Source organism: Eleutherodactylus coqui, chromosome 4 (genome assembly GCF_035609145.1).
Source record: "Eleutherodactylus coqui strain aEleCoq1 chromosome 4, aEleCoq1.hap1, whole genome shotgun sequence".
In the NCBI taxonomy this organism is placed as follows: Eukaryota; Metazoa; Chordata; class Amphibia; order Anura; family Eleutherodactylidae; genus Eleutherodactylus; species Eleutherodactylus coqui.
This window is the reverse complement of record NC_089840.1, coordinates 54,643,818-54,669,452: the sequence shown is the minus strand read 5'-3', so window position 1 is coordinate 54,669,452 and position 25,635 is coordinate 54,643,818. Positions and strand designations below refer to the sequence as shown.

Here is a 25,635-nt window from a genome sequence, read left to right as displayed (position 1 = left end):
ATAATATTACACAGTAACCTTTATTGAAATATATGGATACAATGTATGCTCTATATACTGTTCCTCATCCACAGGGATAAATATTAGATGACTGGGGGCCCCACCATTAGGGCCCTCATGCTGATGATTAGTGAGGTCCCAACTAACATGTTTCTTCTTACTAGAATAACCGCGTAGAGGAGTTTGTAGAAAAGTGGTCTACTGAATATCGCAGTTAGGCTATGTTCACACACCGTTGGACAGTCCGCTTTCCTCCTCCATCATGGGAGCAGAAAAACAGAATTTCGGATCCGTTCTATGATGGATCAGACCCATTGGTTGTAATCAGGTCTGTCCGGTATTTTTTGGAATGAAGTAGCACCGCTTGTTACGCTATTTTGCCCGTGATCTTTGGGCTATCTGTGCTGCAGATGTGAACATAAACTTAGAACACATAATGTTACAAAAAAGAGGAGATTAAAAGGCGCTACATGGGCATTCTCTTTATAGAAGGCTGGGGCAAGACCAGAAGGGTTTGTATTAGGCTCACCTATTTAGGTTGTACATCTACAGGGCACAAATGTCAAGTTAGTTTGTGTATACACACTATCCTACCAAGCGTATTTGGACACTGCTATCAGTAGAATGAATAGTGTCTTATTAGCATGTCATGTGTCCTAAACCAGGCTACATAAGATGCAGACCATTGGAGGGACCAACTATATTTTGTTATTTGAACTTCACGCTATTGGCTATACCGCTGACGCCGCTGCACACATGCTGTCCAACATGAAGGGCAGTGCACCAATCCATGTACAATGGTGCAAGGAGTGTCCTCATTGGATGTTTCAGCAATGGAAGAATGTTCTATTGAGTGATGAATCGTGCTATTCCATCTACAAATCAGGTTGGAGGTACCTGGGTATGGAGAATTATGGGGGATGCCATTCGCCTGAGTGTGTTGTAAAATATGGCAAAGGTTCCATTATGGTCTCAGGATGGTTTACCTGGCATGGTCTCGGTCCGTTGGTTGTAGGGGCAAGAACCATGAACACGGAGGTGTACCATGACATTCTGGACAATAATATGCTGCTGACAATGTGGTAGTACTCTGGGAATGGTCAGCCATACTTCCAACAAGACAACATGCCTTGTAATAAATGCCAAGCTACTTGCGTAACTATAAGGGATGTGGTTGCACCCGGGCCCAGGAGCCTTAGGGGCCCATAAGGCCTCTCTTCTCCATATAGAGAGCCCAGTACTATGAATAAAGGATTATAGTTGGGGGTCCTGTTACAGGTTCTGCATTGGGGCCCAGGAACTTCAATTTGCGCCTCTGCATTAGGAGTTAAGAGTAGTTGGGGTCCCAAGATAAATTTTTGCACCCGTGCCCATGAGTTGTTTTATGTGAGTCCCAACCTGAACCCTGCTGAACATCTTTGGGATGAACTGGAACGTCAGGTCAAGAAATATAAACAGCATCCATCTTCTTTGAGATAACTAGCCAGATGTTTGCAGGATGAATTTAGGGAATTACCAGCCAAAGTGTGTCAGACATTAGTAGGGAGTATGCCAGGTAGAGGATCTGATGTCATTAGGGCCAAAAGAGGACCTATTAAGTATAACATGTGGAAATAAATACTACTTTTGATTCTTGCTCAGGTGTCCAATTACTTTTGGTAGGAAAGTGTAGGTTGGAGGAACAGCCACCATCAAACTGGGTGAGGATGCGGTGTACATAATGGATGATGCTCAGACAGAGAAAAGATACGTTAGGTCGGCGCACGTCCTTAGTAGTAACTTATGTTTTATGTAAATGGTTGAAGTGGCAACACATGCGCGGGCCAGGCACTCCATCGGGTCAGAACCTTGTGAGAAAGCTTTATTTTAGTAGGACCACACAAACCGCTCCTCTCTGCTGCGGTACTGTTGAGGAGGACAAGGGACTTGCCAACCCAGTAATTATGTTTGGGGGGGGGGGGGGGGGGGAATTGGTAAACTTGAGGTGAGCAGATCTATAGGTTCTTTTTATTCTTTTTGTAAAATAGTTCAAAATTAGGATTATCATCCATAATCGGTCCTACATACAATGCAGGACGTCCTTCCGGATTGGTGTTTAATGACCCGCCTCTCCTTTTTATATGGATTTTTAATTAACTGGTGTAATTCTACATTTTCAAAAACATCTAGGCTCATGGTCATGTTCTGAACAGAAGGTCATAGATCTCATGGAACCTGAAGAGTGTAGATGAGAAGAGATCTGTTAATGACCAGTAACTCCCTTTTTTAACTCCCATTTTTTAAAATCTCTTTTCATTAGGTTTCATAAATAGTACAAAGTACAAAATACAATAAACAAGAACACTTACAGCATATTGAAGAAACGCGTATGAACATCCGTATCACTTTCTGGTACAGTCATACAGATCTGCATCGAGAGGCTTGTAGGTTTTATCACGTCGCTCCCGTTCTCGTATCACGTTGCTATGAAATATTAATAAATTTAAACCAACAAACGTTCTGGGCACCGAGGTCCCTCTACCACTCGGTATTGTACCGGAATATCGGGGTTCTTAATTGAAATCAAATGTTCACCTGTTATTGTTATGAAGTTTGCATCATAACTAGAGATGAGCGAGCGTACTCGGTTCGGGTGTTTTTGCACTCGAGCACCGCTTTTTCCGAGTAACTGACTACTCGGACGAAAAGATTTGGGGGGGCGGCGTGGTGGAGGGGGGGGGTAGCAGTGGGGAACAGGGGGGGAGCTCTCTCTCTCTCCCCCCCCCCCCCCCACTCCCCTCTACAACCCCCCGCTCACACCCGGCGCCCCCCGAATCTTTTCGTCCGAGTAGTCAGTTACTCGGAAAAAGCGGTGCTCGAGTGCAAAAACACACGAACCGAATATGCTCGCTCATCTCTAATCATAACTCCAAGTATACTATCTATAGTTGCTTGTTGGGTAACTTCTCCCCTTTTTTAATATATTCTTAATCTACCCAGCTGGTTTGTAATTTGTAGTTTTTACCTCCATTTTATGGTCTGCAAAAGACGGACCAAACTCAAAATAAAAATATGCTCATCACACAGGGGTTTTTTTTGGAAAAAGATGGCGCTATCTGCTGGCTAAAGCCAGTACTGCATGAGGTGACATGTTGGATAGGCTCCGACAGCTGAGAGGCTGGCAATATACAGTAAGAGAACCCCGACAGACGTCTTCCAACATCAGAGCTGTACAGCCTTAAATCATAATGTCTTCAGAGGTCAGACAGTGGATTGGAAAGGGTTAATGTAATACTATACAGAGATATGAATTGTGGGTGTCTTCAAAGGAACAATTTCAGTTCTGTTAAGTCTTTTCATAATCACGCTTTGACCCTTATAGCCATTATATCTTACAAAGATACAGTAATGATATTGAGATGATGACGCTAAATTGGTCTTCATCGATAAAGACGTTTTCCGGGCATTTACCATTGCCGATCTATCACACTGCTCAGGATCCTTGTCAATCAGCTGATCTTCTATCCCGCCGTCAGTACAGTAGGACCAGACTTTGTCATTGAAGCCGGAAGTTTAATCGAAAGGCTTCTCTCCCATTGAGATCTTTGTCTTGACTCATCCATAGTAAATGCCCAAAAAACCCCTTTAACTTCAAAGTACAGGCCAAATTTGACACAATCTAGCTTTTTTGTACTTCGGACAATGGCCGGGATAGCTTACGGGAAAAGTGGAATCACACAAACGCCTTGACCACCATTAATGGTCCTACAGACTTTGATAGGATCATTAAGAAGTCCTATTATAATTTGGTTGATGAACTTCCTGAAATATCACGTCAGCTTCCTGATAACACAGGAAATATAGCAATGGAAGCGGGCCGGATGCCACAACAAGCCAAAAAGCGGATCAGTTTTATGTATAGGCTTTGTCATTGGGTCATCCTCCCACCAGTTTTACCGTACGAGGGGTAACATGCATGTATCATACGTGTGCTCAATAATCTCTCTAACAAGCACACCTGTCTGTGCCCGTCCTCCTCTTACTACTGGGAGGTTGCTTACAAAATTTAAGATATTTTTTTACTTTATTTTATATATCGTACTTTTATTTTTTATGTAAAATGTCGTGAACACAATTTACAATCGACTGCCTGAAGTGATCTGCTATTTTAATATGATCTTTTTTCCCTTTCATTGCTGTATGCCCTTCCTTGTTTTAGGATGCTAAAGTAAGTCTTCTTCTAAATGTTCTTTTTCAAAATTAAAGTATAATTTTAATTTTATATATATATTTTTTTTTCCATATTATTATATATTCTAATTGTTTTCTGCAATGGCTGATTATTTCTACTGAGGGATGAAGTTACATCAAGAAACATTAGACCTCATTTATCAAAACTGTCTAAAACAAAGACAGTCTGTGTTGCCCATAGCAACCAATTAAAATGAAAGCTGTCTTGTGATTGGTTGACATGGGCAACAAAGAGATTTTCTTTTGGACAGTTTTAATAAATCTGCCCCCGGTGTGTTTAATGTACTTTTAAATGTCTGATAAAACAGAGTATAAATAGTAGGGAACCCCTAAAAAGAGCATCTGTCAGTAGCCTGGCAGGGACGCTGACGTAGAGGATAGTCTATGCTTACCTCCACCTGGCTCAGCCTGACTCAGGAGCCCCAATATCAGCCTCGGTCATAGCAATAACGAAGAGCTGGTGTGAGAGCTTGAAACGCGTCAGTGGCCGCACCATTATATAGCCTTCCTGTTGGGATTTTAATAAGTCCCAATAAAGCCATGATTTTATAGATGTCGGATCCTTTTCTTGCTGCCTAGTGTCATACATGAGCTGTCAATCAAGAGTCCAGAGGGAGGAGTTGGTGGTCACTTAATGCCAGAAGCCCAGGACCTCTATTCAACAATGGACTGCCCATTGAACTAATGTCATTTACATACAGCAGATTAAGGAAAGTAGATACATTTTACATATGGTCGATTCAAAAACTGTTTTTGGGGCTCATGATGCAGGCTGAACAATGGAGAGGGATGCGTACTGCCCGCCATGTCGGCATCCCTGCCATGATACTGGTTTAGTAGATGCAGAGACGCTGACAGATGTCCTTTTAAGGCTTAGGGTTTTTTTTGTTTTAATTACTTGTGATCATTTATTCAACATGGCCTCTGAAATGTTCTTAAAGGGCCACTCTGGCAAAAACACACCCCGACCCCCCCCCCCCTCCCTGATCTGATTGCCTATCTCACTATGGAGGTCTCCTCTATGTTTTCCAGTCATTTCCCTGCAGTGAAGCCCCCTGTTTGATACTTATCACGCATCATCTTGATGCAGAGATTTTTTACTTTCAGTTTCACATCTTTCCCATGATGCATCAGGACAGTATTAGCTGAAGCTATTTCATGTTTGCCTGCTTGAGAAACAGTTTAATTATTATTACCTTCTACATTCACCTAAATAAATTACAGATCCTAATTATACAGGCAAGAGAATGAGTTGTGATCTCCTCTATCATAACTGTGTGACAGGAGTGTCTGTGTTCCCCTCTAAGCAGTTTCTGTTGTAGGGCCCAAGTAATAGTATTACATACACCGAGAAACTGACTAGAAACTGAACACACAAACCCAAGTAAATGTGAGCTGATTAGAATTAAGATCACATGACCTTCTGAGGAAAAAGATGCCAGAAGTTTCAGACAGAAATAACTAACCACTTAAGGTAACCGTAGTCCACTTATATATACTGAGGAGTTGCTAGATAATGAGTGAGTTAAAAAATCACCAGAGTGCCCTTTAAGGCTGACACAGTACATCATTTACTCTAAACTCTGCACTGCAAACGTAATGAGGTATTCCCAAAGTGAACTTTTATCACCTATCCACAGGTGGGTGATAGAAGTGGGATTGTTGGGGATCTTTAGTGCTGAACCCTCACCGATCCTGAGAACATGGCCCCTTGTCTGCTTCTCACTGCACCCCCTACAGTGAAGAGGAGCTTGAATGGAGCTGAAGTTGAACGTGTGCGGTGCCACTCCATTCATCTTCATTGGGACTGCTGGAGATAGCTGAGCGCTTCTACTCGTCTGCGTATTTCATTGAACCCCATTAAATGATTGGAGTGACACCATGCATGTGCGCCCGCCTCCACATCACTGAGGAGGGGTGCAGTGAGCCCCCCAGTAAGGAGAAGATGGGGACACAGGAACACTTCTCTTGGCATCAGTCCGACTGATCAGACTTCTATCAGCTATCCTATGGATAGTGGATAAAAGTCAATTTTGTGGATACCCCTTTAATTGAATACTGTAGTGTAGATCTAATTAATATACCATATAGCAGTGAGACTTTATGGGAAGCTACCTAGTCATCTGTTTCCTTCCATTGTAGTGAAGGCTTACTTTATTTAGATGTCGTTGAGACATATTTGAGGATGGGAATCTGTGAAGGAGGCGGCAACCAATATTCTCCTGCTTTTATGCGCAAACTAGAAATCAGTAGAGGAGTGACATTCGTATCACAATTTTTTTCTTGAAGTGTAGCGTATGGTTGGCAAAGCTTCCGACATTCACACTGTAAGGCCTCATGTCCACTAGCTAAATGGAATTGCGGATTCCGCAGCGGATTTTGCCCATAGGGAATCATTGGCCATCCGCGGTCCATTAAATTGATTTTTGCACCCGTGGATGGCATTTTAAAAGAATTGCGTTTTTCACGCGTGGGAGAAAAAACGCGACATGCTCCGTTCTGGCACGGATTCCGTGCAGATCGGCCACATTGCTATCACATTGATAGCAATGTGTGCAGATATCTGCATGCAAAAAAATACCATTTAAAGCAAATCCGCGCGGAATCCGCCGCGGAAATCCTCTGCAGATTCTGCGCGGATTGTATTTTTCTAGTGGACATGAGGCCTTAGAGTCCAAAAGAGTGTCCTTATCACCTCTGTGTGGCCCGGGGACTGCATCATCACATCATCATACCCCTTTATGGTCTCTATGCAACGGCCATGTCAAGAACATATCACAAATAACTTTATGGGGTCGTTTCAGATAGAGGAATGGTCGCCCTTCCCGGCCATGATAGTGTTCTTGTCTGTAAGGTGTGTCTAGTATTATAGCTAGATATTTAGATTTTGCCAGCTTTGTAATAAGAACGTTTTCCTAGAACTGCGAATAAAAAGTGTTCAAAAATGCTCCAAGGCCATAAGAAAACCCATTGTTGGTTCCTGCAGCTCTTGTGGTTCAGGATTAATGCAGTTTTCCGCCACACCTGAACCACCATTTATGAATGTACTCAAATTGGTTAAAGGTTTGTATTCGCCTCTGTATATAGTAATAACTTGGGGGTTAGTCGCCATCTTTTTCTTATAAGATGGGTGGTGTCACAGTCTGGAGTGCACCCAACAGCATAGCTTGCTTTAAAAGTTGGTCTTCACTAGCAGTTACAGTATTTGCATCAGACATAGCATTGTAGGTTCACACTGTTTTACAGTCTAGAACAGTGATGGTGAACCTTTTAGAGACTGAGTGCCCAAACTGCAACCCAAAACCCACATATTTATCGCAAAGTGCCAACATGTCAGGGGGCGGGGCTTATCACAACGTATGATTTTACCCCTGTCGTTCTAAAAAGGTCAGGGCCGCTTCAAAATAGACAGCGTGCAGATTTTGACTGTTTTTTGGATGCAGAAATACTGCAGAATGTCCTCAGCGGAAATCTCTGTGGAAAATTCTGCAGCATTTCCGCATCCAAAAAGCAGTCAAAATCTGCACCCGCTCTATTTTGAAACAGCCCTGCCCATTTCTGCCACATGTAAACATACCCCAGCGGTAATAGTACACCCCCAGTGGCCCCAGCGATAATAGTGACCCCTACCCCACAGCAGCCCCAGCTGTAATAGTGACCCCACAGCGGCCGCAGCGGTATTAGTGACCCCCACTCCACAGCGGCCCCAGCGATAATAGTGACCCCCCCAGCGATAATAGTGACCCCCACCCCACAGCGGCCCCAGCGGTAATAGTGACCCCCACCCCACAGCGGCCCCAGCGGTAATAGTGACCCCCACCCCACAGCGGCCCCAGCGATAATAGTGACCCCCACCCCACAGCGGCCCCAGCGGTATTAGTGACCCCACCCCCCCGGCAGTCCTAGTGATAATAGTGACACACTCCCCCCCCCACCCCCTCGTATAGCAGTGACACCCCACAGCGGCCCCCAGTGCAATAGGGACACCCCACAGCGGCCCACAGTGCAATAGTGACATCCCACAGTGGCCCCCAGTGCAATAGGGACACTCCACAGTGATCCCCAGTGCAATAGGGACACCCCACAGCAGCCCCCAGTGCAATAGTGACATCCCAAAGCACCCCTCCTGAGACCCACATATTTTATCACCCCCCTCCTCCTTACCCTGGAAGCTCAGCTCCTCTTCTGGTCGGCGATGGTCCCAGCACGCATATTAACTTTTTCTTCCCCACTTCTGCCACAATCAGCAATTCCCAGCAACCTGATTGGTTGTTTGGTGAATCAGCCAACCCAAACAACCAATCAGGTTGCTGGGAATTGCTGATTGCGGCAGAAGTGGGGAAGAAAAAGTTAATATACCCTTGGCACACACTGTGATGGCACACACTGTGCCTCTAACTAAAAACATTACACAGCAACCTAACTACCAGGCCTACTGCCGCAGCACATCAGCAGAGGTTTGGTTGCATACCTTCATAGATTATCCGGCTGCATTTTATTTAAGAAAAACCTATATAGATATATTATGTATACCCATACTCATCGTACAATGTTATTAATGTTAATGGTAAATGCCATAAAGACAATGAAAAAAAACATTAGCAGAACAGCCTTTTTTATGAATTCCTCCATAATCAAAAAGCAAATCTTGTAAATTAAATACTGCCATATATTTACCAAAAATAATGGGTAAAACATATGATTTGTCCCATTAAAAAGAAGTTATAGATGATAGAATGCGAATAGGCAAAAACGAACAAATTCTCTTGGCCCCTGAGGGGTTAATGAACAGTTTATACGTCTGTTTTTGAACAGCTTATTGGAGATCAGAAATATCCTTTTGCCTCTTTTTTGGAATTCAGTTTTTCCAATAGAGCTTGTCTGAAAGAAAGACCCTTTCTGTTATGGAGCGCATGACACGGTCACTGGGTTAATAGAGTCTCTATAATCCACTAAAGAAGTTCAGAGACGCTTTCATTCCTCTGTTAGGATTAGGAAGATAAAAGCTTGTCTCGCCCTAAACTCATTCCCCGACAAGCTGGATTTAAGGAGTCTTGTCAAGTTAACGCTTTGGTTTCAGCTCAACCACAATCGTGTACAGACGTATATGATGTATATGTCCATACTACCGTATGAGAGAACGTCCATGTCATTAAAATATTTAACTCTTCTTGGGGCACTTTCCCTAGACCGCATGTAGTGACCCAACACAAGACCCAGGGGCGTAACTATAGAGGATGCAGGGGACGCGCTTGCACCCAGGCCCAGGAGCCTTAGGGGGCCCATAAGGCCTCTCTTCTCCATATAGGGAGCTCAGTACTACGAATAAAGCATTATAGTTGGGCCACGTTCCAGGTTTTGCATTGGGGCCCAGAAGCTTCAAGTTACGCCTCTGACAAGACCCTAATATCTCCGTTCACGCCTGAGCATTCTGGTACTAAATCAAGTGGCAAATATGGCTTCAAAAGATTATTTCAGAACGGTGGATGTCTTGGGGGAAGTTATTTCTAGAGTATTATCCATATAATGGGAGCCAATCAACTAATGAAGAATGAGTACTACGACGCCTCTTCTAGCACACCAACCCAACACTCTACTTCGTCTTTCTAAGGAATGCTGGATGGATTTCTTGACCGCCCTTTTTTTTTTAGGTTTTTCCAAGTTACTTATCAATCTTTATGATCTACGGACTGTAGACATTCTGTATGGATCAAGTCCAAGCTCACAGAGACACATTGTCCTTGGTACCTGGCCAATTTCATATTATTACGATTTGCTTGAGCAAAAACAGGAAACTTCTTTGAGATGACCACTTTGGAGCTGGTTGTCCCAAAGAAAAAAGTCATTATGTATCTTATGTGATGAAACAAAAATACTGTCACAGGAAATATGACCTGGAGTAAAGAAAGGGCTTGTACCGGATTCCTCTTATCACCTATCCATTGGATAGGTAATAAAGGTCTGATCAGCATAGGTCTCATCACTGAGACCCCCACCAAACGATCCTGAGAACATGGAACTTGAGTCACGCTTTTCTCATTACTGCAAGAATGCTTCTCGCACCAAAAATCACATCACGTTGTATAGTGCAATGGTCAAGCATACACTGCTGCCGCTTCATTCATTTTAATGGGGCTGGTCGAAATAGTACTCGGCTATCATTGGCAGTCCCATTTGAAAATGAAAGAAGCAGCACTTCTCACGCACAGCAAATATAGTATCTCTTCTCTAGTTTTCTGCAGCGAAGCTTCATACAAAACAGCATAATGGGGGCCGTTATACAGCTGTACTGAGCAGTGTAGATGTGATTTGAGCAGTAAACACTATTATCTGCAGCCAAGTCTCTGTAAGATACTTTGATTCTGCCTCCCTCCTGCAGCTCCATGCTTTGCCATCCATAGACTTTAATGTGACAGCAGCGGGCAAACACGCCCCTCACACTTACTGTAATCTGTTTCTTGAGATGGACTTCACATGACAACAGGCAGTGGACAGCAACTTAGAAGGAAGGGAGACCCCTAGTAGCCAGCACTTTAGATGAATTTTTCAGCACAAAAAATGTCATTTTAGGTAAATAAAGTGATTTGCACGTTTGCTAGTTATCATGTTATTATACCTCATCAATATTCATGTGAATACTAGAGATCCATGGACACAGGCGGCGGGCGTGCTTTCATACAAAATCTCCTACAACCTGGTTTAGATTTGTACATCACATTGTGCAGTGTGAGTGATGGGATGTCTGAATGGTGAGCGGGTTGCAGACCCGATAAGCAACTCGAAATATGACATAACATTCTCAACACGCTGCAATTGATATAGCTAAGATCTTCATTTAGATGGATTGCTGACCAGCGCCAAGACTATTTCTGTTCTCTATACTATTACCAATGTGAGAAGCAACTGGATTTGCCATTTAAGCGTGTAAAGTATATTTTAGTTTCGAGGGGGGTGAGGTTTGTTGTCTGCTGCCTGGCTCGCCACACTGATGAAACTTTTTGAAGTGCAATGTCTACATTTTGCTGACCGTTCACACCCCTGATAAGCTGAACCCAAAGCCTGACACAACTCTTGTATTAAGATTCAGTCTGTGTATTGTCCATTTTTACTCCTAAATTGGTTCACAAAAGGTTGGACTTTTATGGTGTGGACAAATGTGGTTCAGCAATGCGGCAACAACACAGCGGCCAATACCCACACAGCAAAATGCAGGCAAAAACATGCGGTCATTGACTGCCACGGGTGGGCAGACTTGCAGCCGCATTGCAGTTACCACGACATCAGGCCATACCTTTTAAAGGTTATGTATACCTTTGCACAATTTTTTTTCTCTTTTAACCAACAGGTGTTTGGAAGTTAAGACTTAAAATAGTTTTTCATTAAAAATGTCTAATTCTTTGATTGCTATGTTAGTATTGTTTTTCAAGGTATAGCAGACTGAAGGACTGAAATCGTAGCTAATTCTGCCCATCAGAGTAAACTGACAGCTCCTCCCCTAGCCTGCTTCACTGTTGTGAACGTGTGTTCAATGCCTCTCCACTGTGCTATTAGAGGGCTGTATTATAGTGATGGGGGATGGTGGAGAAGATCAAGAGGACAGAGAGCAGAGAAAGCTACTCTTATAGAGGGCTATAATGTCCTTCCTGGGCCAGCAGCTACTCAGAGAGAGGATCAGTCAGTAGAGAGATAGCTGTGTAGTATTGAGTGGGCGTGGTTATGCTACACAGCCTCTGAGAGAGGGGAGGGGGAGCTGAGCTTGTGTGCATTCATGAGAGAGACCAGCTGATTAGTGTTCTGAATGCCGCCATAGCCAGAAACTTGATCATTTGGCCAATAGCTGTTTCCTTCAGCTCCCTGTTTCTTCTTTTCCCCAACTTCATATGTTGGGGGAAAGTTGAGCCACCCATACATATCAGAGAGTTGTCCTGTCCAGCCCTGTCAACATTGGTAGGCTTAGATGACTAAACACTGATATGTATGGGGTAGGTTGCGTCTGCTGTGTTCACACGTGGGAGGTTTTCATTCATCTGAATAAGACTATTTGTGCAGCATTTGCATGGGTTTCTGTAAGCCCCATCCAGATGACTGGGACAGCCGGAGAAATATCTGTAATGAGTCTGCTGTATGTGAGTTTACCCTAAGAACATGTTCAGATGCAGCAGGTTTGTTGCACTACTTTCTGTGGTTAGACTGTTTGGTCCATACATGTGAATGCGGTTGTTTCTGCAGCAGGTACTTGGATTCTTGCAAACTCCATTCAGATATCGGAGATAGTCAGTGACATTTTTGCAGTACATGGACGTATCATAATGTGTTGTTTTACCTGCAGAAGAAATGATGGTCATGAATAATGAGATATAGAGCTGCAAACTACTGAGGGTACAACTGTGCTAAGATATCCTGCAGTAGACAACTTGCTTGAGGCTGCCTGCACACAGCAGAGACAGATTCCGCATGCGGGTTCCCACAGAGGATTCCAGTGGCCCTGCGTACCTGTCATCTCTCAGCTTTTTCTGTACTGCGGATGGTCGCAGGTCGGACGGCTTCCATTGACTTCAGTGGAAGCCATCCGTGTGGAATTCGCACAAAAATAGAGCATGCTGTGATTTTTTCTCCGCGAGCGGAAATCAATAACGGTGTGCAGGGAAAGTGATTTCCCATAGCATGCTATGAATGGTATTTGCTGTGGATCCGTGGTGCGGACGCCTGCCGCAAAAATCCGTTCATGTGTAGGTGGCCTTAGTGAATAATTTACCTTTTTAGGATTTCTTGGACCTTATAGGGGTAGAGAGGGATAGTTGGCATGGCTTGCCCCTCCCTCAAGGAATTGATATGATTTTATGTTAAAACTGGGAAGAGATAAGATGAGTAATCACTTTGCACAAAAAGTGGCTGAATTCATTGGGGAATCCTACCAGAAGTAATTGGGCACCTGAGCAAGAATCGGTAGTATTTATTTCCATATGTTAATACTTAGTGGGGCTCTAATGACATCAGGTACTTTCTGTGGCATACTTTCTACTAAAGGACCATTTACACGCAAAAATAATCTTTCAAATGATCGAAAGATTTTGTGATGTATTTGCATAACGTTTTAATGGCCATTAACACTTTATCATCTTCATTTACATGTAAAAGGGCCTCCAGAGGCTTTTTGCATAGCCCAGCCTGTGATTAATCACATGCCCAGCTGCGCACATCTGCATTGTTCTGCTCGAGGCTGCTTGCAGGTTACAATGGATATAGACATTAAATAATGAGTGGGATTGATGATTTCGGGTCTTGGAGTCAGGTAGGAACTTTTACACATTGATCCAGGGATTATTCTGACTGCCATTATGGAGTTGGGAAGGAATTTTTTTCCCCCACATGGTCTAAATTGGCTTCTGTCCCACCATATTTTTTTTTGCCTTTCTCTGGATCAACAAGGGGGGATGGAAACAGGCAGAACTGCATGGACATTGTCTTCTTTCAGCCTAAAATACTATGTTACCATGTAAGGGGTATATTTTTTTTAAATGTGGTCATCTGTGGGGGTATCTATCATTCTGACACCTATGAACCTTTGCAATCTTGGTGTAGAAAAACAAAATTTTCCTCAAAATTTTAATAATTAATGTTAAATTTGTACGTCTCTTAAATAGTTAAAAAAGCGAACGTTTTTCAAATCTGCTTTCAGAATAAAGTAAACAGATGGAAATATATATCTTATCAAAAATTTGTACAGTATGCTTGCACCTATTTGACATATTACAGTTGAAAATGTGAAAAAGTCAATTGTTTCAAAATTTTCCCAATTTTGGCACTTTAAATAAATATACACAAATTCTATCGGTCTATGTTCACCACCTAAAATGAAGTACAACATGTGGCGAAAAAACAATGTCAGAATCGCTTAGATATGCAAAACCTTTACGGAGTTATGCTATGTTAAAGTGACACGTCAGATTTCCAAAATTAGGTCCGGTCAATAAGGTGCAAACAGGCTTGGTCACTAGGGGGTTAAACAAAAATTAGGCACATTTTTTTTCCCCGAATGCAGAATTATAACTCGCTCGCAGAACACGCACCGCGGTATGTCTCAATCTGGAACTAATTCCTCTTTTGTTCCCTCAACAGGAGGCAGAGACACCACGAAGCGTCCTGGAAGAAATCGGACTGACATAAACCCCGGCCGCTGTCACCTGCGTCTCTTTGTTGTCACATCAATGTTCACTGCCTTCACCTCAGTGTTAACCCAATAGTGTAAGATGCTGTCTGTCAGTATTAATGTACTGCTAAGCTGCTTTAGTCGAGTCTTCAATGACAACTACTCCATAGAAAACCTCCCCACAATGTATCAACATGAAGGGACTCGGACACTGTACATTGTAGCACATACATGACCCATCTGAAGAGGACCGTTCCTTTCTTTAGTGTTTTGTTTTACGGCTTCCGTGCTGATTGGAGGGGATCTTTACACACATGACGTATGATGTCAGCACCTTGGAGGCCGCTCCCTATTTTCGACAACCAAAGACTGTGCCCTCTCTCACGACTGACCATTTTTAATGCATAAAGGGAATAAGGAAACTGTTTACCACTTGGAATTCTTTTTTTTTTGTTCTTGTAAACCAAAGAATTTGTACGCCGATCCCTCCTTCTGATGACGTCCACTATACAGGAATTGTTCCAAACCTCCGAGAGCGGCGGCAGGGCTCATGGTGTGTGAACATTAAAGCTCCAGACAAGACGGAACTCCATGACTTTATTTCTGTGCGCATTCTTTCTATTCTGTGACGGTTTTAGTCCTTGGGGGGTCTGATGAATCCCGCACATTGACTTTCTTCTCATTGTGTGGGCCGCAGGGATTCTTGAAGTGATGTACTGAAATAGCCTTACTCTGAAAACCTGGGCATACACCCGTCTGTACTTGTAGACCTATTAGACGGCTGTAGAATAGATGCATTCTTTACATATCTGGAAATAAGGGAGATGGAACAATACCTCTGCAGCACCACCTATTGGAAGGCAGCATTCCTGCAAGCCAATGTTAGGGGCAAACACCCCAAAACAGCTGTCTGTGTATGGATTCCGGCTTGGTTTTCAATTCCCAGTCATTGTTACAAGGCTTGTATAGAGAGTCTAACATTGCCTTGCCATAAGCCTTCATTTAGTCTGCTCATTACTAGTAGTTTAAAGAAAAATTGAACTGGACACAACCTGTCAACCCCCAGAGATCTTGAATGGGTTGTCAGACTCCTAGATGTGTTGCTACAGGAAGCAGACAGCTCTGTACATTACACGGTGGCCCGGGATGGTACTGCAGGCTGAGTACAATTCACTCCAATAGGAATCATCCTGCAGTTCCATCCCTGGGCCACTTCGCAATGTATGGCACTGTCTGCTTCCTCTAGCAACACAGCTAGAAGTGGGACAACCCTTTTAATCTAATCGTGGTTGATCCAAACTAGACCACCCCTTTTAAAGAGGGGTCTGAGATTAGAAAAAGTGTTTGGTTTTTTTTGTTTTTGCTCCCTAGAAACAGCGCTACCCCTCTCTGCTGATTGTATCTGGTATTGCAGCATTCAAGTAAATAGGACTGAGCTGCAATACCAGATGCAGCCCATGGATAAGGCCAGATGCTTACAAACCGTAAAACTAATGATGACGAAGTCTAATACAGAATCGGTGAGTCCGCCGTACTCTACTACGTGGCCGTTCTGCATTACCCTCCTGAATGTGTCAACAGCAATCTCGTAATTAAACGGGACACACACCCACCCCCCCCAATTAGATTTTTGACTGGTCACTTAGTATGTAAATGACGAGGCAACAAGATAATGTGATTTCCTGGGTGCAGTTTTTGGGTCATATAGATATATTGTAAGATGTATTGGTCAGGGGAGGTGATCAATCCAAGTAACTTCTGCCGTCTGTGGAGTTTGTGTTGCAGAGATGTGGGTGGGTGCAATTACTTGTGCAATCATGCCTTCCCAGGTAACGAGTAGCGCTTGTGGCTGAAACTCCTCCCAGCCATGGCTGCCAATAGCCTTATCGGCAAGACACGCTACCATTGGCAGCCACGGCTGGGCGGGGTCTCAGCCTCAAGCGCTACCTGTTACGTCGGACCGGAATATTCCACAACAGCGATGCAGAATGCGCCGTCCGTGAATTCCGAACCAAACTCCACGCGACAAACTGCAGATTTTGATGCAGAATTGCCGGCAGAATTCTGCCGTTTTCAGTCCCGCATCAAAATTAGAACGTTAGTAGTGCGGATTTTGGGGCTGAATATTCTGCAGGAAAGCGTATTCTGCAACGCTGTGAAGGGTCCCTGCAGGTGAGTTCAGTGTTAAGGAATTATGGCTGCAGGTTGGACTCTGCAACAAAGTAGACTGCAGCGTAAGCCTGGTGGCCACTAGTGGTAATGCAAGTTGTACCCAGGGGACTGGAGTGCAACTTGCATTGGACAGCACACAGACACCCATCCATGTCCTGTTTGTGCACTGACACACATTGGCATGTCCTGCCCGATCTCTCACCTGTGAAACAGTCAAGAATAGGAAATGCCGTGAGCCTTTTCATGCAGACCATGGGTCCATGTGAAAAACTGCCTGTAATGGGGCCGTGTACCCTCCGTGGATTAACACAGACAACACACGGTCCCAAATACACTAGCTGGAGGCCTAAGTGAATGGGCTTTTAACAGTGGAAGAAATCCACAGTGGAAAATAGTCACAGATTGTCAAACCCACAGCCCCCACACCCACCCCCATTCCTATCTGTCGTGGGAAAGAAATGGATTTTCAACACTGATTTCATTCGTTTTATGCAGTGAATGAAATCCATAGTGGAAATCAGCAATGAAAGTCATGTATGGAGTTCACAGTGGATTTTGGTGCAGATTTACTTTGCGCTACATGTCTACATCCCCTCAGAAACCCCGTTGTACACCGAATCGTCAGTTGACTCATACACTTCCTGTAACAGAGGAACAGAACAACGCAGACTACCATAAAGGTGCTCCAGAATTATTTTACAGGGTGATTTATCATGATTTCGGTTAATCAGGGATTATTTGAGATGACAGGAAGCCCACCCATACTGGTGGTAGTGTCCCTGTGCCCCTCCGCCCCCAGTACCTGGCATTACAGCAGTGCGACACGTGGATTGTTGGTTGCATCTGTGATGCTGATTTAAAGATGGACAATTCTTTGTATTAAATGAATTAAAATGTTGGGGAAAAAACATGCATATTACCTCAAACCTGAATTACTGAATTACCTTTTATGTATTAAAGGGGTTTTCCGGGACTAGAACCTGGATTACCTATCCTTTTGGATCAGATGGGTGGCGGACTGACTCCTAGCACCCCCTCCCCGATCAGCTGATTGATGGAGCTGCAGCAACCACCTTCATTGGTTGCTAGGTACAGCTCCATGCATGTCAGCAGCCATACCTGGTACGTGTCTCTTTGGAGTTGCATTGAGCTGCAGTACCAGATCCAGCCACTGCAAAAACTACAGCGCTGTCTGGTAAACAGAGTTGCTGCAGCACTGTAGACCTTTCAATCAGCCGATGCAGTGACTCAAACCCCACCGATCTGATATTAATGGTCTAGCCTAAGGCATTAGTCTTCTAGTCCTGAACAACCCCTTTACTGTCATGTCTGTAGAAAGGCACAAAAATGGTGGGATATTTAGTCTTTTTCCATTTCATGTCCTTTTAAGCCAGAAACGCTGAAGCTTCTCATCTGTGTATTGTGTAGCCTGCGGCTTCTGTGCATTCATGACTGTTACATGCTGGATATTTTGTGTTCTAGTGACATTTTATTGTGTGTGTTTGGTGCATAATACTCTGTAAATGATGCTACACAGCAAAGCCAAGGAATACGAAAAGCCATAAACTGTCCGCATACATACAGTGTAGTCGTATAGTGGCCACCCCATTGCTACGGACGGTGCCGGGCTCAGACAGAGTCCCATCAGGACTGAGAAACTGGAATTCAAAGTGAAGACAGTAAATATGTTTCATTGTGGGTTTAGAATAGTTTGGAGCCTTTCCTGGAACCGAGTTGCAGCGATCAGTGTGTCCCCGTGCGTTCACGCCATATACGTAACATTCGTGCGCTAATGAGTTTCATTATGTGCCGTACCAGAAAAGCAGAGCCGAACGATCATTTGGCCAATAGCTGTTTCCCCCAAACACATGAGGGATCCGCTCGTCTGAGCATTTGTGGGCTTAGGGAGGTAAACCACAGCCAGACAGTTCTGGCGCCGACTTACCTCCACTTGGACAAGGGGATCAGACCAAGAAATTCAACATCCTTGATGTCATCTGTCAGGGGAAAGTTGGGCAGATGTGTTAAGGGGACCTGTCACCACCGTTAACTGAGCTATGAGGGGTAGGGATGTATATTTTATGTTCACCCGCTCCTCCGGTGTTGGCTGGTACTCTGCGAACAGTCTAAAAATCAGACTGTTGTGTGCGCACTCTCCAGAAGACTTCTATGGGAGAGCTCACACACAGCAGTCTGAAAAGAGAGTCACGTTTTCAGACTTTACCAGCAGGAGTGGGTAGGTATAAAAAAAATACATGTGGCTCAATGGAATACCCGCAGCAATTCCGCAGTAACCAAAGTGACACCTAAATGGGGCGCATTTGGCCGTGTTTTTAAATTGCAGATCGGCTGCAGAATTTAGGCCTTGGACTTTTAGGGTTGACTTCCACAGACCTGCCGGGGATTTAGAATCCGCAGTGTTTTTCAAAAACTTTTTGGGTTTGTTGAGGACAATTTCCACATGATGTGAAGGCGATATCTTAAAATCCCTTCCATGCGGCTCATGCTCTAAATGCTGCGGAATCTCCAGGCCGTATGAAGGCGGCCTTACAGCTCTTAAAAGCCCACCTATTCATTTAGGTTCGCGATTAACTGGGGTCTTGATTGTTGACCCGTCCCCTTCAAATTTGACTCTACAAGACCTCAAGGTATTTTTTGGGACAACCCCGCTGTCGTTCCTCATTATATGCAGTGCGGCTGTTGTAATGTGGTATATGGAGATTATAGCACTTACAGGCTCAGGGTGGAGCAGCTACTACAAGTCCGAGGGATTTATACAGATAGAGCAAACGTTAACTTGCCATTTAATGCATTATTGTAAACCCCCCCCCCCCCCCCCCCAGACACTTCGACAGCAACGAAAGGCACAATGATCCATAAGTTCATGGCGACCATCTTAGAAAGGGCTCGTTAAACGTAGCATAGCATTTGTTTTGTAATATTTGATGGGCGTTTCAATTGCCCCTCGCATACCGGGTTCCCTCTGCCTGCCAGGTTAGGTTGTGCTCTTACATGCTACACTTGCACCAGGTGCTTGAAATACCCATCAGATACGGCTTTTACGTTTTTCCTTTTTATTAATGTTTTGTCATCTGTGTGTGCTTTGCTGGACTAAGCCTTGTTGTAACGTGACTGATGACCTGTGTCACCATTGGCTTTGTGTTACATGTCATTTCATTAGTAATAAACTAAAAGATTTTTACGCCAGGCGGTGTCTTTATTTACAGTTTCTGACATGCTAATCGGAAACTGCTACATACAAACCATCTTCAACAAGACACATCTTCACAGCCAATTCCTGCCCCTTTTCATAACCGCCCGGCTACAGTGTGGTTGAAAGCCCGCGCACAACATGTATAGCCAGATCGAAAGCTGCACCATCTGCCTGTGGACTTTCAGGGGTGACAGCGCTGGAGCAGGGAACCAGGTTCATATAAGAAATACCTTGCCAGACTCCAAGGAACCTGCCGTACGAGCGCTGTAACCTAGTTTATGGTGCTCATACCTGGCGATAGGTTCTCTTTAAAGTTACCCACAGAGTAGGGGATAAGTAGCTGATCAGGTGAAGTCCAAGCACTGGAGCGATCATGAGAACAGGTTTCTGTGTCCCCACATGAATGGAATGAGGCTCAAGCATGTGTGCTCCAACTCTACACGAAAGTAATTGAACACCTGACCAAGAATCAAAAATAATTTGTGGAGCTGAAGGAGGAGGAGAAAAAAAAAAACAGGCAGTAAAACCACCACCTGGATAAAATCCCTGAAAAGTGTCTGGTCCTTAATGGGTTCAAGTACCAAAATGGAGCAGTTCTGGGTGAGAACCTGTTATTTAGGAAATATTCTTCATCCGAATAATAAAAAAAAAAAAAGTGACATTTTTTTTGCTGTATATCAAATATTTTAGAGTTTTAATTAAAAATATTTACACATTTCACGTAGAGATAAATGATGCCTTTTCCATGCATTTCTCATGAACACGCAGTATGAGCAGCACCCGGGCCTTTTCTTCTTTAATGAATGAAGATGTCGCCATTCTATCATCACGCAGCTGGGGGCGTACAGTCCTGCTCCTGTGCCCATAGGGCGATACAAAACCGAACTCTGCAAGCTGTCACTGTGACCGTCTGGAACCTGTAAGACACACGTTAAGACATTTGTTGTTAGGTCTTTAAATCAGTTTGGTGACAAAGACTCAAATTAATCCCAATTAACTATTTTATATGAATCCTGCAACAATAGCAGAGTTGGCTTATAAAAAAAAAAGAAAAAAAAAATTCGGCACAAGCCCTTGGCATTTTCTTTCGATCTATCCATGTATGTTCAAAATGACCACAAAAAAGTTTTAGGTTAAAGTTTTTGAACAGTTTCTTTGCTGTGCTTACAGTGTATCCCAATACAGCGCACGCTTGAGGACTAAGTCAGGCTAACTGAAGAATTGGCAGGATCCAATGGCAGGGTTGGAGCGGCTGGAGGAGATGTGGAACTTACAGTGCGTTAGCAGTTGTCTGTGGACGAGAGGGAAGGCTGGTAATGCGCTGAGCGTCAGCGCCACTGCACACAAGCGTATGAATCGAGAATGCATCGCTAGGCTTCCCTCCTGTCCACAGGCTCTGCACTGCAAATTAAACATTCGACATTTCCAGCCAACGCCCCACACCCCTAATTATCAGGTCCTGAGCAAAACAATAGTCCTTCAGTTACCCTGACACATTACAAGAAACTTAGGGTACTTTTACATGGCACGACTGTCGGGCGCAGAAGTGCCCAACAACTCTCGCTCATGAGCCTCAACACAGTAGTGATAGTGGTTTAGTGGATAGAGGAGCAGCATGCTAGAGATCTCTTCCGGCCAACGGCCTCTATTTACTGAACAGGAGTCGTTCAAAGATGAACTGCCGCCTGTTAACACTGAGCGAGATGTTGCTCACTAGTCGCTTTGTTTCAATGAGCCAATACAAAGTGACTAAAGAACAATGCCTCCTGCAGTTCCTAGTCAGGCCCTGCATTTACATGGGACAACAACATCGCCTAAAATTGTTTGTTTTAGCGTTTTTTATGGCCGATCGTTGGCCCATGTAGACAGTAACCCTAGTCCTCTAGCTTGTAGTGCATTGGAACACACTACAAGCACAGCAAAGAAATGATTAAGCGGTTTTAACTACAACTAGAGATGAGCGAGCGTACTTGGTAAGGACAGATACTGGAGCGAGTATCTGTCCTTACCGAGTACCTGCCTGCTCGCGAAGATTTGGGTGATGCCCCCACTCCCTCCTGCTCACTCCCGCAAGACAGTGCTCATCCCCACCGGTACCCGAATCTTTGCGGGCGAGCAGGCAGGTACTCTGTAAGGACGATACTCGTTCGAGTATCTCTCCTTACCGAGTACACTCGCTCATCTCTAATTCTATAGTTGCCATAGCCTTTAAGTAACAATGTAGCACACCAGAATTTGAGAGCAACTGCTGCTCAGATCCGAACTCTGGGAACTCTTCCGGGAAGCTATTGGCACCCCTAGAACTGGGCACTCAGAATTTGATGTAAAGCAGGTTAGAAACTCAACAGGGACATAAACTTTCATACAACATCTGAGAGATTAGTAAAGTTACATGTAAAACTTGAGTAAGAGCATCTCGAGACGACCTCAATCAACAAACTGCAACCCCAGACCCGAGAGAAGCATCCTCTTTACACGGCTTCTATAGTTAAACAGTCGTGGCGTATTTCAATAATGGAATCCTTTTTGTATCTTCGGTCAAAGGATGTTCATGTGCTTTATAGCTGCAGCATTGAAATCTACCATGTCCTTAAAAAGATGGTTCTGCATCTATGTATCTATTCTTTCCCTGCACTGTAATAGGCAGAAAACAAAGGATGAGGGTTTCAATGCCTGAACGATATAATGGCCTCCATAACGAGCGGCTTCTCATACATCAGCGGAGACGTGACATGAGAGGCGGCCGCGTACGGCGCGTTTGATGTGGAGCCGCAGTTCTGTGTAATCCTTTATAACTAATCTCCTAAAAGAGCAGCAAACGAAGGGAAGATATGTTGGCGTATGTTGTCAGGGTTTCTGTCCCCGGGGGGTTTGATGTACAGTATAAAGCCCGGAGCGACGCTTTCAAGCTAAGAAATGACCGGTTAAATAGAACATTCTGCAGTTTCCTTATCTCTAGTGAGCGGATTGTGACCTCTGTTAATTCCCCTCTGCCGGCCTGCGTGTGGCGCTGTGAAGAATGCCAAGCCAAGGTTTACTAATTTGAAAGAAGTTGAGAAAATAAAAGCTGAAGAGAAATAATTCCTAGAATATCAAAACGGTGGTAAGAAAAAAAGTGTCCGCAACTTAAAACTGTCCAAAACACCTAATAGACTCATTGTGGAAAACAATCCCCCCCCCCCCACCCCACCCTAGAGGGAGTTGTCAGATTGGAATGAAACTTTCTCTGTGTGATTATAACATTGATAGAAATAAGGGACCACAATAAATTCTCCTTTTGCTGTGATATTGTAGAGAACTGAACCCTTGTAGGGAGACTCTAGTACCCTGTTGTACCGCCTCTAGCTTGGCCCTTTAACAAAAAATGCAGGAGAAATCATTGAAGAATAGAGATGAGCGAACGTACTCGGTAAGGCCGATTTCGCAATCGAGCACCGCGATTTTCAAGTACTTCACTACTCGGGTGAAAAGTACTCGGGGGCGCTGTGGGTGAGTGGGGGGGGGGGGGGGGGGGGGGGGGGAGGAAGAGAGAGAGAGCTCCCACCTGTTCCGCGCTGCTACCCCCCGCTCCACCACGCCACGCCCCGCAGCGACCCAAGTACTTTTCACCCGAGTAGTGAAGTACTCGAAAATCGCGGTGCTCGATTGCGAAATCGGCCTTACCGAATACGTTCGCTCATCTCTCTTGAAGATGATGGAGGGAAGGCGAATCTATTAGTTTCTTTTCAAGCGTATTCACAAACAAAAAGGAAATTCCACACGAGATGTAGTGGAATAAAATGAACCCCGCACAAAATATCTCATACCTAATGCAGGAGGAGGTGCGGAACCGGTTAAATAAGATTAAAAATCGATAAATCGCCAGGCCCAGATGGAATACACCCAAGGCTACTAAAGGAACTAAGTGATGTGATAGTATCCACAAATATAAGATATAGCGGCCTAGCTATCAAGACCAGGGTTGTACCACTGGACTGGTGCATTGCCAATATGGTTCCAATTTACAAAAAGGGGACCAAAAGTGAGCCTGGTAACTACAGGCCGGTAAGTCTCACTTCAGTAACGGGAAAAATATTCAAGGGGTTTCTGAGAGACGCCATAGAAGAATACCTCAAGGAGAACAACGGAATAACTCCTCACAAGCATGGGTTCATGAAGGGTCGATCATGTCAGACCAATCTGATCAGCTTCTACAATGAAGTAAGCTTTAGACTGGACCTGGGAGAGTCTATTGATCTCGTATATCTGGACTTCTCTAAAGCATTTGACACCGTGCCGCATAATAGGCTGATGTATAAAATGAGACAGCTTGGATTGGGTGAAAACGTGTGTATCTCAGAGATAAAAAGCAGAGGGTGGTAATAAATGGTTCGTACTCTGATTGGGCCACCGTCGCTAGCGGGGTGTCACAGGGTTCAGTATTGGGCTCCATTCTGTTCAATATATTTATCAACGACCAGATAGAGGGACTGCACAGTAAAATAGCAATTTTTGCAGATGACACAAAATTATGCAATATAATCAATGCAACAGAGGACTAAGTACGGCTACAAATGGACCTAGATAAGCTGGGGGCTTGGGCAGAAAAATGGCAAATGAAGTTCAATGTTGAAAAATGTAAGGTTATGCACATGGGCAGGAGAAACAGATGTCACCAATATACACTTAATGGGGTACTGCTAGGGAAAAGTGATATGGAAAAAGGCTTGGGGGTACTAGTGCATTGTAGACTAAACTGGAGTAACTAATGCCAGTCAGCTGCTGCAAAAGCTAATAAAGTCTTGGGGTACATTAAAAGAGGTATAGGGGTGAAGGATGAGAACATTATCCTTCCATTATATAAGGCACTTCTCAGGCCTCACATGGAATACTGCGCACAGTTCTGGTCACCGATGCTCAGGAAAGACGTTACAGTGCTGGAGGGGGTTCAAAGAAGAGCGACTAAACTAATAAACGGAATGGGAGGACTGGAATACCCAGAGAGGCTATCCAAATTGGGATTATTTACTCTAGAAAAAAAGATGGCTAAGGGGTGATCAAATAACTATGTATAAATACATGAGGGGACAATACAAGGATCTCTCCCATGATCTGTTTATCCCCAGGACTACGACGGTAACAAGAGGGCATCCGCTACGTCTAGAAGAAAGCAGGTTTCATCACCAACACAGAAAAGGGTTCTTTATTGTAAGAGCAGTTAGACTGTGGAACTCTCTGCCGGAGGAAGTGGTGATGGCAAAATCCTTAGAGGAGTTTAAAAGGGGACTTGATGTCTTTCTGGAGAGGAAGGATATTATAGGTTATAAAACTTAGGTTAATTGTTAATCCAGGTGTACAGGCAGGTAGGAACTATTAAGGGGTGATCAAGGGAATAGTCCGATTGCCATTAGGGAGTCGGGAGGGAATTTTCCCCCCAAAAGGGCTAATTGGCTCCTGCCTCTTGGGCTTTTTGCCTTCCTCTGGATCAACAGCACAGGAGGATAAACAGGCTGGACTAGATGGACACTGTCTTCATTCGGCCTTACATACTATGTTACAAGATGTGATACAGGCAGGCATGGAGGTTCTAGTACCATGTTGTACCGCCTGTAGCTTGGATACAAGATGTCATACAGGCAGGCATGGAGGCTCTAGTGCCCTGTTGCACCACCTCTAGCTTAGATACAAAATGTGATACAGGCAGGCATGGAGGCTCCAGTGCTCTGTTCTACCTCCTCTAGCTTGGATACAAGATGTGATACGGGTGGCCATGGAGGCTTTAGTACCCCAGTTCTACCTCTAGCTTGGATACAAGATGTGATACGGGTGGCCATGGAGGCTCTAGTACCCTGTTCTACCTCCTCTAACTTGGATACAAGATGTGATACGG

General features: G+C 44.2%; 2 protein-coding genes across 4 annotated transcripts in view; one reads left to right on the top strand and one right to left on the bottom strand.

Moving 5' to 3' along the window:
• Positions 1–19,759, top strand: part of AP1S2 (adaptor related protein complex 1 subunit sigma 2) — a 101,370-nt gene extending 81,611 nt beyond the window's left edge. For all 3 annotated transcript variants that reach the window (XM_066599472.1, XM_066599469.1, XM_066599470.1), the window contains one exon: positions 14,350–19,759. In XM_066599472.1, coding sequence (XP_066455569.1) covers positions 14,350–14,397 — 48 coding nt within the window. In that variant the 3' untranslated portion in view covers positions 14,398–19,759. The remainder of the gene's footprint in view (positions 1–14,349) is intronic.
• Positions 19,760–20,417: 658 nt separating this feature from the next.
• Positions 20,418–25,635, bottom strand: part of ZRSR2 (zinc finger CCCH-type, RNA binding motif and serine/arginine rich 2) — a 32,882-nt gene continuing 27,664 nt past the window's right edge. The window contains exon 12 of the mRNA XM_066599467.1: positions 20,418–20,683. The gene's annotated coding sequence lies outside the window, so the exon portion shown is untranslated. The remainder of the gene's footprint in view (positions 20,684–25,635) is intronic.